At 33.9% G+C, this 14,948-nt stretch overlaps 1 protein-coding gene across 1 annotated transcript in view; it reads right to left on the minus strand.

The window, feature by feature from the left end:
• Positions 1 to 13,056, minus strand: part of LOC140148655 (ninjurin-1-like) — a 108,671-nt gene extending 95,615 nt beyond the window's left edge. The window contains exons 1-2 of the mRNA XM_072170690.1: positions 12,960 to 13,056; positions 8,300 to 8,671 (exon numbers count right to left, since the gene is read on the minus strand). Coding sequence (XP_072026791.1) covers positions 8,300 to 8,671; positions 12,960 to 13,043 — 456 coding nt within the window. The 5' untranslated portion in view covers positions 13,044 to 13,056. The remainder of the gene's footprint in view (positions 1 to 8,299; positions 8,672 to 12,959) is intronic.
• Positions 13,057 to 14,948: the final 1,892 nt, after the last annotated feature.

Below are 14,948 nucleotides of genomic sequence, written 5' to 3' on the forward strand. Positions count from 1 at the left end.
AATTTGTACAATATAGGTTGTCAGAGTGAAGAACGAAACAGGGTATGATGAAATCCTATAAATTTGAAGCCTGTTGCCTCAGGTCAATGCAACACATTTTTTAAGTTGAAATATTTTCAAGCAAATCACAATATCCATATCAAAACATGATCTAAACTGAATGTTGCCGCAATTGATACATCTTGCAAAATTTATCTACATTCAAATTTTCTTCAGATTACTTCCTTAAATAACTTAATTGTTTTCCATTTCACTATAGCTTTCCAATCATCTTCTCATAGTAGGGTGAGATGGCGTGTGTTTTACAATAAATCAATGTTAATGGAATCAGAAGCCCTATATCTCGTGCACAAATAACATATCCACCTTGCCTCCATTATGATATCTATATTACTGGGTGTTATCAAAATAGAAACAGCATTTACTGTGTTTAAAATTGCCAAATGGGTATTTTGATACAGAGTTATTGATAATATGAAATGGCTCCAGTCATGGTTTTTAACTGTTTCAATCCATTTACAAAATAGATCCTAATACATTTCTGCACTGCTCTCTTTCTTTCCACTCGCCATGTGAGATATCAAGATGGCTAAGTGTGCAAAGGGTCATTATGGCTACAAGTTCCAATCAAAAACCTATTGCCCCATCCACTTTCTCACCCCTGTCTTTTGCTATGCACCAGGCTCCCTTTATCCTTCTCTCCCTGTCTGCCCATCGACCCATCTGCCTCTTTCTCTCCCTCTTTGTTCCACTCTGTGTGAGATACAAGTTCACATTACTTCACCAGGGCTGGATTTACCTTTTTGGGGGCCCTGGGCCAGGCCAAAGCGAAGCGCGTGAAAAAATTTCAATTTTAAACTATTATAGCCCAAATTGAAGCTGAATCTTGATATATAACAGGCCAAGTCATGCAAAATATTGCAATTTTTGTACCCTATTTTGGCCCAAAACATAGGTGTTTTTCGGCTAAAATGGAAGATGCACACTACACAGGGCAATTTCTGGCCCAATGGTAAATCCGGCCCTACACTTCACAATTTATCTTGACATAAAGAGTCCCTACTTCTGTCTGTTTTCTCTTCTTTTCACTCTTCCTGTGAGATAGCTATTACAGACATTCACGTGACTGCAAAGTTTCCTTTAATAACTCCCTTCTCTCTCACTCTTGTTAGCCTCATTCTGCTCTACATAATATCAAATTCAAAATCGATGCTACCATTAAATTGCATAAGAGACTGCATAACTGTAAAGCTTCACTGTGATTTTATATTTCAAGAAATTGAAAAACAAAATTGTATTAAATTCAAGATAAATTCTTGTAAAAGCTCTGAGCCTTACAGTAAATGTGTAAATATTTGCTTTGATTTTATAAAAAAGGATCAAAATATTTTTTCCTTTCATTTCATTTTACCTGGACAATTTAATGTTTAGTTACATCTGGTAAATATAGTAATAACAGACAATGGTTGGTGTAGTTTTAAATAAAATAAGAATTAACAAAAATATTCCTTTAATGTTTATAATTGCAATATGAAACGTTAAAATTTGATCAGGTAATATTTTGCTTGACCACAGATGAAGCTGTTCATTTAATTTGTCCATGCCAGGCACAGGTAAATTTGATTTCCTCGCAGATGACCATACACGTTGGATAAAAATAATTTGAAAGCCTTACCAATTTACTGCTATTATGCAAGACAGGAGGATGTGAGATGGCTTCCTTATGTCGCGATAGAAATTGCATATAATTATACGGATGTAACCAGCCCTTTTGCTGTCTTAGGTAATCATGGTAATGGATGCAGCAAAGAGGCAAACACTCTTTACTCTTATAGGCTAGAAAGAACCTGGGTGGGGAAGAAAGAACCTGGGTGGGGAATCTGGACCAAGGTAATTAGACTCCTGCATAAACTGCCGACTCAATGGGGAGGTTAATGCAGGGAGGGGAAAGGGTAGGCCTACTGACTGAGGGAGAAATGTACCCTTTCCCCTCTGGCTACACCAACAGAGAATCCACACAAACTCAGTGACAAACTCAGTCAAGCCCTCCCCCCCCCCACCCCAGGAGAATATCACTGAAAATGACCATATTTTGGATGAAAATGACCATATTTCGGGCACAAATTGTCATATTTTGAGCAAAAATCACCCCATTTTGGACAAAAATCACCCATTTTTGGGCCAAATTTTTCCATTTTTATGATTTTTTTCCTGATATTTTGCCCCCCAAATGTCACCCCAGCAAATTCCTGGTGCTGCCACTGCACAAACTTGAGTTTACGCCAAGAAGTGCATTTTTATAATTTTATCACACATTTTGAGAATCACTCTTGAATTCTGCATAGATTGCAGTAATCTATTGTGATGAATTAAAAAATTTGAGAGAACCTTTGATTCACAGAAGTTTGTTTACAAGGATCTTTGATTTGAGAGAATCAATTCTCAGATGTTCAGTGAAATTCTCCCCCTGTAGGAGGCACTACATCCAAACAACATTGATCTGTGTGCTACAAAGTTAAAATGATAAAAAGCAGCTAATACTTCTTGTACTTACAAGGTATAATGCATGGTACAAAAACCATTATGCGTACAAAATATAATAACCACTGGGTTTTTGATGGTATAAATAGAAACAAAAACATGAAAAGCTGTATTGTAGCCTTTTTGTCTCAGGTTTGCATCAGAGAGGTAGAATCTATAGTCTTTAAGACAAATGCTCTTCGCTTGTTTCTCCTAAATGCTTTTTCACACTGAGGCAACTGGAACCAGACATTTTTGTAAACACTATAAAATTATATGCATATGGCAGTGCAGGCATTAGTGAATACAGGATTTGAAAAGTTACTTTTGAAATGGGGGTGGGGTGGGGTGGCAGTTGCATAGCTAGAGAGGGCATCTTCCCCTATCCCCAAGAGAGGTTTTTCCCCTCTCTTGTCCCCGCTGTGGGATATGCTGGCTGCCCTGATATTTAAGACAGTTTTTGACAGTTTTCGTCAATTTCGACCCCTTGAAAGTTACCCTGCCCCCCCCCCCTTTGCCCCTTCAGAAAAATGTCCTGGGCATGCCACTGACTGGGTGGTGGAGAGGCTAAAATTTGCTAGACAGAAAATGGGCTGATTTGGAATGATTTTACAGATTTAACTTTCAACGTAGTAGTTGTAAAATATAATTAATATAATAATTATTATTGTCTCCCCATAAAAGAAGAAGTATTTGAATTGTGTTGATAAACAGTAAAGCACAATGTTTTCAAATAAAATAATAATGTTTTTGCCCTGAACGTGTCTACATTAAATAATTTTACTTTTTAGCTGATTATTGCATGCAGGTACAATGTGACATTTCATCTGAACTCACACAGCTTGGAATAAACTGCCATTGAATACAAATATACATCCTCTAATATAAAGATGGAAGGAACTGAGGAGGAGTAGGCATTGTGTTGTCAATGCAAAATAGCCAGCCTTTTGCAATAATTGTATTAATAAAATTGCACGTAACTGGTACAAGATATGTATACACATGAACTCAGGAATCATGAAGGACGGTTCTTCTCTTTGTAAAAAAAGATGTCTGCCTTGAAGACAAGTGAACATGTTGAAGATGATATTAAAATGCTGATGGTGTATCAGGATGCAAATGTTATCTTTATCGGCAGATAGGCAGTGCAGGGACTGATGAGGATGATTGAGAGTTTTGACATCAAAATATGATATTAAGTACACAATCAAGTGTTATTGTTTGATGACAGGCATAAACATGGTAGATAGTTGATATGATCTGCAGGCAATATATGACAATATTGGGATGTTATATAAGAACAGGGACATGGGAGGCCCTGGATATATTAATAACCATTTAAAGGCATATTGTATGATCTTATTATGAAATTATTTTTCAAACCTGATGCATATTTGTAATGTTTACACCCAAATGGAATCAGCCAAATTTGTAGTATGTGTCAGAAATTTTGACATAATGTTGTATTCAGACATTAAGATTACTAATATTTTTTTAGCATTTTGAGTAAAGAATAACAAAATTGAAATTTGATGGAAATCGTATATTATGGCTTCAGCAACAAATGAAATTATGATAAATATAACAAATCTTGCAGTAAGGTACTTGATAAATGATAACAATTCAGTTGATGAATGATGATGATGATGAATGATGATAAATGATGATGATGATGACAAGGATGACAATGGTGATGATGATAGCAATGACGATGATAATGATGGCAGTGGTGATGAAGATGACAATGCTGTGAATATCTGTATAGTCTAACATACATTATACACCTAATACATTTTTCATATAAAGTACATTCCTTACATTAGGCCAAATTAAAAAAGGTTTGTCTCAAAGCTCCTGTGCGCATTAGCTTATTCACCCGCATTAGTAAAAAAACATTTTTCTTCTTTTTTTTCTCTTCAGAAAAAGTGTAAAAAATATGATCAAAATGCCATTTTGACAATTTTAGACCCCTGCTCTTAGATTACTTCACTTCAATACAATAGCAGCAACACTTTATTGTTCAATACAAAAACTTTTTTAAAAATCTTTTGACAGCCATAGTGTTACTCTCTATGTTCAATACAAAAACTTCATACAGTAGAATAGGACTTTGAGGTTTTTTCACCTTTGAAAAAAATCTTTGGAAAAAAATATTAAAAATAAAATAAAAACGCATTTCGCATTAGTTTTTCAGAGTTGGAGAGCTTTGAGAAAACCCTTTTTTTTGTAATTTGGCCTTAGGATTATATTAACATTCAATTCATTTTCAAAGGTGGGCCCAAACTATGTCACAAACTTCCTTAGGATCATGTGTCTACAGCCAATCAATATGCCCTAAATTTGTTCATATTCCTTGCTAGAAAACCATATTTTGTTCATCTTTGTCGCCAGAAAGCCTCACATTTATCTTGACACTCTGCTATTCCATCCTCTCATAATGCATATTTTTCATGGATTTCCATCGCACATCATTGATCCATTGGGTTCCCTATCCCATAGCTCCAACTAGCACTAGGCTGAGGCAGGTCAAACTAGGACAAAATTAACCTTTTATCTGCTAGAAAAATAACCTTTATGATGACCAGCCAAATTTAGTCCGGGAGAGTCTTTGGAGGGTTTAAAATTTGATGTTTTTCCTCATATAATCAATGAATGAGATTTTATTATCAATATTGTGTTACATGGGCTGACAATTTTGAATTGGTTTGTTACCATTGGGTACCATGTAGCAATTTGTGTAACATCATATCAAAACAATGCAGTCCCTCAATGCCAGTTTGCAATAATGCAGTCTGCTGATTACTCAGAATGAAAGAAAGTTTAATACTGAATACAAAACATGGGGAAATATATGATATGATTTTCTGTCTAAACCTTTTCTGTATTTTTATTGATCACATCACTGAATATATTTTGACAGAGTCATTTTGTTATGGTCCAATATATTATTTTATCATGAGGTTCCATAACTCGAAAATTGCATGATCTGTGATTGTATTAAACCATTTCTTGCAGATCTTGGAACACATTCCATATGTCATATCAGAAAACTCAAAAGATAAATACATGAACTGCACTTGTTTATAGAATATTAAAATTATCATGTGTTTTTGTGTATTTGTAATTGTATATTGATAATGTTTTTGAGCCCAGCACTTTTTAAAACTTTTTATGGCCTGATTTGTTATCATTACAATGAAATTAAAAAAATATAATGCAATATTTTCACAATATTATTTAAATTTTGAGCAAATACAAATGATTGAAAGCATTGATTCATAGTTTCATACCATGGGCATCAATCCCGGGAGACGTGCCCCCACCTTTCGGCAAAATGACCCATTTTTTGTTCTTTTCAGTCACAGTGTGACATTTCAGGCCGTTTGTGCCCCCACATTCAAAGCCCAATTGACACTAAATGATTCATACATGGGCATAACAAGAGATCAATGATCTACTGAGTCTTTAAACTGTGAAGAACACATCATATTTTGTACTTTTGATATTTTCCACATGATTTAACCTGTTAATGGGCACCTGTCAGCTTGTAATCATTATAGCAATTAATTATGCAGTTTAAAACAAATCTGAATGAAGCAAAGCTATTATGAACACAATTGTGGGCTTTATTCTGGTCATTGTGGTTTTGCAAATTCTAAAAATAGTGACCTAAAAAGATCGTTTTGTTTTTATAGGGTACCCACATTTTTATTTTGGATACAATTTTACCAAATTTATTTATTCTTTTATTTGAATAATTTGGGCTAAAATTGATATATAATTTTATGCATAAAAATATTTTCAAACTACCTTTCTCATATAATTCATGCATATTTAAATAAAAATATTTTACAATAATTTGCAACTGATTTGACCATAAATGCTGACCTACCTTGATAATTTAAAAAATCACACATTTTAGTTTATGGAAAACTTAAAAATAGTAGAGTGTAATTGTAATTTAGCACCTTGATTTGTACTTTACGGTCTTTACCTCTTTAAAATGAATACATTTCAAATGTTCTTTAGTAAATTTTTAGCCAACAACCACTTGCCAAACAAAATATGTGATTTAATTGGCATGTAAACATGTGTTAATAAATTGTGGACATAATGTACATCGGCACGTTCATTCATGGATAATATCGATCATATCCATTATAGTGAATTAAACATATGACTGATCAATAATATTACTACTATAATAGTACTATAAATCAGTACAAGAAGAGCACCAATATTTTTTTCAATCATTGTGTATATTTTAGACATTTTCAGGAAAAATATTGTGTTACAATGTACTGTACTTGTAAGAATAGAATACACTTAAATATTTGAAAGTGCAATGAACATTTCAGTAAAATTAATAATGAAAATGTATGGGAGAGAAGGGGAAAAGTGGCAGATAAAAAAGAGAAGGCAATATAAAATAGGGATAGAATGATAGAGAAAAAATAAAAGAAGATACAGAAAGGGAAAGGAGAGACAAAAGAGGAAGAGAAAAAGATGAGAGAGAAAAAGATGAGAAAAAAGGGAAGGGAAAGAGAGAGAGAAGAGTACAGTTTATTTGCCATAAAATTTGTATTATATCGCAAATTTCAACAAATCTAAATTATTCGATATCAGAAAGACATTCTTCATATTCAGAATGCAATTTTATTTGTCTGATGTGCTCTCATGTCCCATAAAAATACTTTGCAAACGTTGCTCTTCGATCCCTTGAGTGCTTTTAGTAACAATTTGGCAGGCAATTTGGGTTGATTGTCAGTTTTTGCCTCCAAGAAACTAATTAAACCAAATAAAAACCCAAACATTTACCATAATTATCCACTATTCACTGCATGAAATACTAACTGGTGCTACTTTCCCTTTATTTGCTAACATGTAACATATAATCAATAACCTAATTTGATCACATTCCACACTAAATGTTCATCTTTTTTTCAGTAACTGCAATATCAATTAGGATAGATGTTCAACGCTGCTCTTTTTTGACTAGTTAATATGCCTTTTTGCAACTATAAAACGACTTAAATAGCACACATAGTATGCCTGTATTCTAGTGGCAGCATACTGCAGGAAGCCATCTTTATTCATCCCTTCTGGCATATTTTCACATAAGTTCAATCCTGAGCAAACTGACACTTTTTCTCCTCCTAAAAATGATAATCACATTTTGCAGAAAGGTCATCTCCAAGGTGGCAATTTGAACTTCTTATTGGCAAATTAGTTTGAAATTAAATGTCTTCACATTGGTTTGTTGCTGACAGGGAAATGTGATCAAAAATAATTGTTGTGAATCAAAATATCAAAGGGGGAACAGGTGTGTGAGAGGTTACAGCAAAACAAAATATCTAGATATGAAAATTGGTGAAAGTCATAGCCACCATTACAATAACCCTGAGTATAGCACATTTGATCCATATCTGGGAATTGTATGCAAATTTCAATTAAAGATCAATCCAAGGTTTTGATTAAATTTTCATGCTAATATTTTTCTTTCCACATCCTCCGTTTAAACCATTATTTCAAATGTTAAATTTCTCTGAATCTCTGGATTCCATCACTTTTTCAATTATATCCTCTTTTACCTTGCATGTTTTCATATGTCATAAAATGTATTCCATATCATTCCCCCAAATGCCCTGTACACATACAAGAATTATCATTTTAAGTTTGAACATAATGAGCTTGAATAGTACAGTCATGATGTTAAGAGTGAATCACCACAAACAAAAAAACAAATAAACAAACAAACAGACAAAACAATCAAACTTACAGCAGCAATAGGTGTAGATGGCAAAGCTAACGTCATAATATCATGATCCCCATCCCCACAATCACTATGATGGCCATTCATGGTTCCTCCAGGTCGTCTTACACTTCCAGGATGAACTATCATAGACAAGGACCTCTTTTTCTCTTCCTCGTATCCGGTACGTAGCCGACCGTGACGACTGTGTTGTCTGGAAGGTGGTCTACTTGAAGATGCAGAACCCCCTCCGATTTCAGGTAAAATCCGGGAAGTGCCGGTGGTGGATGCAGGTGTACCACTGCCTTCCAGGAGGGGTTTTCCCTCAGCTGGTGCCCCCTCACCAGGTTCCTCCCCATCCACTTTACCGGGCTCAACACGCTCCGAGGTCGATGGTTCCTGTCAGGGAGGTAAAAGAATAAATGAAATCATATACCAGTGTTTTCTGACATGATATTGTTTTAAAGACATCTGTGCTCTAATTAACCCAGCTGTTGATTAATAAAAGCACAGAATCTTATTTTTATAAATGAATTTAGCAAATTTTGATACATTGCCCAGTTATTTGATACTTTCCAGGGGGGGGGGTCAAGATTGACTGAATTTTGACGTTGTCATTGGTTTTACACGTAAACACGAAAATGTCTCAAATAATTCCAAAAGTGTATGCATGTTATTATATCAGTCTAAATCTGTTGAGGTTCAACAGTGAACCTCATTGTAAGTACTGTTTTTTGAATGTTTTGTATGAATAACACACAATATGTTTATGATATATACTAAAAATTTCTCCCATTGTGTATCAATGTTTGCGTGGTCTAGCGGTAAGGTTTTCACCTCCCACGCAGAGGGTCCCGAGATCGATTCCCACTCCCGGCTATAATAAAAAAATTTTCTTCACATTCATTTTGAATCCGAAAATATTTATTTTCATGTGAAAATGTATACATTGCACTGAGAAATATATTTTGTGCATTTTTTTTCTGTAACGGGCCAATAGAGCTAAAAACGCACCTCGCACGGGCCTCCAACGTCCAGGCAGTGTTGCCGTCATATTGTCTGTTTTGTTTACGCTATTGGCTGTTGCCACATGAATAATGTCGGCCACCGTCGTCTGATACTTTCCTACAATTTTATTCAAATAAATAATTAAACTTGTACATTTCTTCAATTTATGTTTTTTATAATGATTGATTAATGGGTTAATGGAAGGGGTATGAACGTTTGGACAGTATTTATTGTGGGACATTAGAGCACATCAGACATATCGAATTGCATTCTGAATACAAAGAATGTCCTTCTGATATCAAATAATTTTGATTTTTTGAAGTTCGCAATGTAATACACATTTTATGGCAAATCATTAAAATTGATATTTTTGATATTTAACAGTACTCGAAGTAAACTTTATAAATCTGATGATTTATACTTAAAGTGTATATAGGTGGGATGAAAAGCCGACTATCAATTGAAAATTTTGACCTTTCGTATTGAAGATATGAATTTTTTTCAAAAAAGACCTATTTTTTTTAAAAAAAAAAAAAAAAAATCCATATCTTCAATATGAAAGGTCAAAATTTTCAATTGATCGTCGGCTTTTCCTCCTAGCTACATACACTTTAAGAATATATCATTAGATTTATAAAATTTACTTCGAGGACTGTTATATATCAAAAATTTGAAAAATATCAATTTTTTATAATTTGTCAAAAAATATGTATTATATCGTGATATTCAAAAAATGAAAATTATTTGATATCAGATATACATGCTTCAGTATTCAGAATGCAATTCGACACGCCTGAGGTGCTCTCATGTCCCTAAAAATACTGTCTAAACGCTCAAAACGCTCATTCCAGATCCCTTAAATGTACAAAAATTATTATTATTATTATTATTTAAACTAATTTGAAAAACATTTTCAATACATTTCAAGCTGTTTGATGGATAAGCATTGAAATTAAGAAAAATAAAGAAAAATAAAAACATTTGGAATTTGTATTACTAATGGCAGTAATGGCATCATTCTTTTTAATAAAACTACAGTGCATGATCTAAATATAAAGCTAAATTATGTCAAATTGTAACATCAGAAAGGTTTGGGTTGAAATCTACTTCTCATGTTACCAACCCTTATTAGCATAATATGCAGAATATATCATATGTAGAATGAGAATGGGGTATTCCAGATGAAATCCATACACCCCTTGTGGAAGGCATGGCCTTAATCTCATACATAAGGGGTGTAGATTTCAAATGGAGCTACCCCATTCAGGTAACTCCATTTGAAATGGTATGGAAGATTAAGGCTGTGTCTTCTACATGGGGTGTATGGATTTAATCTGGAATAGCGCAATCTAATAGACTTGTGAGGGAATGAAATGTAACTCAAGAGTTCCAATGAGAGCCTTGATAATTGGTTATATTTCTGATGCTATTTCCTTAGAGGTTTCATATTCTTTTACAACTGCATATTCCTGCATATAACGGAGTGTTGTAAAAACTTAATCAAATGTACATTGTATATGCTACACCCTAACACTATGTGTGTGTATTACTACATTTTAGTGCTTATAATAAATTCAACTATGCCTGATACATTTAATAAAATTAACAACATTTAGGTTTCTGGTCACTGATCAGTATGGTCAGAGGCACAAAATATCATAAAATTATGGTAAGAAAAAATGCTGTCTCAAATGTAAAGTGTTTGGCAGTTTCAAAAACAAATGCAGAATCATTTTTCCTTTCCTTTCTTTTTTTTAAAGATTTTTTTAAAACTTAATTTTGAATTATAAGATGTCATTTGTAAGTGAGTGTTCAAAAGTACACAACATAAAAGTGTGGTTCATGCAAACACATTTCAAGTACAAATATCAATTGCTTTTAACCTAAAATCGAATCAAGTAAATTTTCTTCAAAATATATCTCAAAATTTCAAGGCAAAAAACTAAACAAAAAATAAAAAATGAATTTGCTTTTTCAGCTGAAATTTAAGAGAAACAAATGCGTGTGGGATCCTGGAGTCATAAATTTCTTTGTTTGCTTTAGCCTATACATGGAATTGTAAAATCATTATATGACCTGGAGAAAATTAAAGAAAATCACCCAGCTTCTTAAAAAATCTGTGTACAGTAACACATGTATGTTTCTCTTATTCAAGAAGTAAATTAACAAACTAATCAATCATCATCAATTAATTTTTATTCAAAAAGACTTAACTTAGTAATTCTAAGCCTGTTTCAATACATAACACACTTAAAATGTATACCCTACTTTACTTTATCTGTGTTATATTGGTATTGTCTATAAAATGTTCAATTACAGAAATGTCCGGGGGAGGGGGCACTCAACTTTGGAAGTGACGGGGATGTGTGGACAGCAGTTTGAAACTAGGGGTCTTTCCGTGAGATCCTAGACACCGAAATGAGGCCCCCCAAAAGGGGGTCTTTCTGTGTGACTGGCGAAAATCTTACCAAAAAAGGGGGTTATTCAAATTTGGGTCAAAACAATTATAAAAGTTGATACAAATTTTCAAAAATTTCTAAAAATTTAAAACAATTTTGATAAATTTGATAAATTTTGAAAATGTTCAAAAAAAAAATTAAAAACAGGGTCATTCAGTGAGAGATTATCAGAAATTTTTGAAAAAGGGGTCTTTTGGTGACAGGAAAAAAAGGGATTATTAGGTGAGAGGGAGTTCAGTAAACAAAACAGGGGGTCATTGGATGAGAGGGGGTTCAGTAAAACAAAAAAGGGGGTCATTGGGTGAGAGGGAGTTGAAAATGGGGGTCAATGTGGCGATCATCCCCATCACCCCCCCAAAAAAACCCCAAAACCAAAAAACAAACTGAAGACTAGATTTAGTGTCCACGGTGTGCAAAATAATTTGTTAGGAAAAACAAAACAACAAGATACTGAAAACAACAAGAAATGAGATGTATTTCAATTTAAAAGTTAAGGGGGTACTACACCCCTGCCCAATTTTTTGCCTGTTTTTGCATTTTTCTCAACAATTATAGCACATTGGTGACAAGTAAGATATGTATATTGTAGGGGCAAGGACTACAACTACTACACTGAAAATTCAGCAACTCAAGAAAAGTAGTTATTGATTTATTGATCAAATATTGGTTTTCCCTCATTTTTGACTGTGTAACTCCACAACTGTTGTCTGTGCTGAAATAAAATTTCCAGTGCAGTAGTTGTAGTCCTTGCCCTATATTATACATATCTTACTTGTCACCAATGCACTATATTTTTTGAGAAAAATGCAAAAGAGGCACAAAATTGGGCAGGGGTGTACAAATGTAGTACCCCTTAAAGGCATCATCAGTGAGGTATGCACGTATATAGGAAGAAGAAGAAGGGTTGCATGCACATTTTATAAACAATTGATTTATAAAATTCAGTTTGTATGTACATTGTTATTCCAAACTACTGAATTGGTGACAGTTCCCCTAATTTTGTTCTTTCCTCTTTATCAGCAAACTTTTATGAGTATGTCACCAGAACGTCTTAATGAAAAACCTCACACACTAGTGAGCTCACAGGTACGGTACTCAACACACGTACACGAGGGTTCCGTGTTTACTGGTTACGCACACTTACCTGCATATCATCAGAATGAAAAAAAAATGCATGCATATTTACAAATTATTTCAATATAGAGCTAAATACCACCTACAAGCATATGTATTGTCCAAGCTGCACACTTCCAAATTAAAGGTTGCAAATTCGGAACATCAGAAGTCTGTACTGCTACTGACATGTACTTCACACGAAAACACAACACAGTCATAGAAAATATTATGAATGGTGTGTAAATTGAACTACGCTAGCTTACTGGAAATAGCGCCAGCACATAGATTTCAGGAAAGTAAAAATCCGGTGTGCATCTCATCAACTCCTGGCAAGTAATGCTGCCCTCGGTTGAAAATCTTGTCAATTTATGAACGATTTCTAATCTAGAATATGATAATGAACCCAACAGCAGCCGCCGTAGTGTATTTTTCACTATGCTCGTTACAGGGCGAAATGACCTCATTACACGTTGAAATAACTTAACCTTTGCACTTTGACCTGTAATTGATAGGGTTGAGCGTTATACGATATATTTATATTGAATTTCGATAGAGGACATTTTTTTTATCGTCATCAGGGTCACAGTCGGGTTTCACATTAAGGGATGGGGTATGAACGTTCGGACAGTATTTATTGCGGGACATAAGAGCACACCAGACATATCGAATTGCATTCTGAATACGAAGAATGTCATTCTGATATCAAATAATTTTGATTTTTTGAAATTCGCAATGTAATACACATTTTGGCAAATGATTAAAAATTAATATTTTTGATATTTTACAGTACTCGAAGTAAACATTATAAATCTGATGATTTATATTTAAAGTGTATGTAGGTGGGATGAAAAGCCGACGATCAATTGAAAATTTTGACCTTTCGAATTGAAGAGATGGATTTTTTTCCTAAAATACAAAAAAAAATAGGTCTTTTTGGGAAAAAAATCCATAACTTCAATATGAAAGGTCAAAGTTTTCAATTGATCGTCGGCTTTTCCTCCCATTGCAGCTACATACACTTTAAGAATATATCATTAGATTTATAAAATTTACTTCGAGGACTGTTATATATCAAAAATGGGAAAAATATCAAATTTTATTTGATTTTATTTAATTAACAAAGTTTAGGAAATATCACCTCAAACCGATAATTACAGAACAATGCTGCATAAAGTCCGAAATTGTGTCCCCCATAAAGCTCAAATTCAGCCTCCCTAAATCCGCCATTTGAGGCACATTCGCTACATTATGAGCACCGTAATGTAAACTCAAAGCATATTTTCTATTAAACAATTATCTTACACCATCTCCGGACACACCCCAATTAATATTTAGCCCGTGCAGTTTATGCAGACCCCTTCCAGACCAGTCTTGGAATTTTGCGAAAAAATATGATTCCATACTAAATGTCAAGTCTGTAATATGATTGATATCAAATGACTGAAAGACCATATTAATTTTGTCTCATCATACATATTGACATTAAGATTTCCAAATCAGTGTATTAGTTTCGGCCATGCATGATATACCACGTTTGAGACTATTTCGACAGTTTTTTGATGTTCAGTCCCGGGGTTCAGTGGGATATTGACTGAATAGAGACCAGGTTGGCCGAGGATTTAGCGATCGCCGATTGAGGATATTAAATGGCGCCACCTGTATTTTTTTAACTTGTTAAACCTGCATGTTTGACTAGCGATAAAATCATTATTAATTTGGTCATATAGGCCTATAAATGAAGGTGAATTTCAGCCCACATAATTGTATTTTTATAACATGTTAACACCTTTTTACAATATTTAAGACTTTGTAAGAAACTCAAGGAATCGGATAGGAAAACGAATCCGATAGCAACGTGCATAATATGTGCACCATGTGCACCGCGGGCTATTTTTGTGAGACCTGAGAGCACCGTGATCAGACACACCAAATTGTATTCTGAATACGAGGAATGAATTCGCGATAGGCCGCCTATCCTATAGCAAATTATTAACATATTGATATCTTTTTTTATATCATGTAGGCCTATATCATTTATCCTCGAAGTAAACTTTATAAACGTAATGGTGTATGTCACTAGGCCTAGCTGGGGA

This window comes from Amphiura filiformis, chromosome 3 (genome assembly GCF_039555335.1).
Source record: "Amphiura filiformis chromosome 3, Afil_fr2py, whole genome shotgun sequence".
Taxonomy (NCBI): Eukaryota; Metazoa; Echinodermata; class Ophiuroidea; order Amphilepidida; family Amphiuridae; genus Amphiura; species Amphiura filiformis.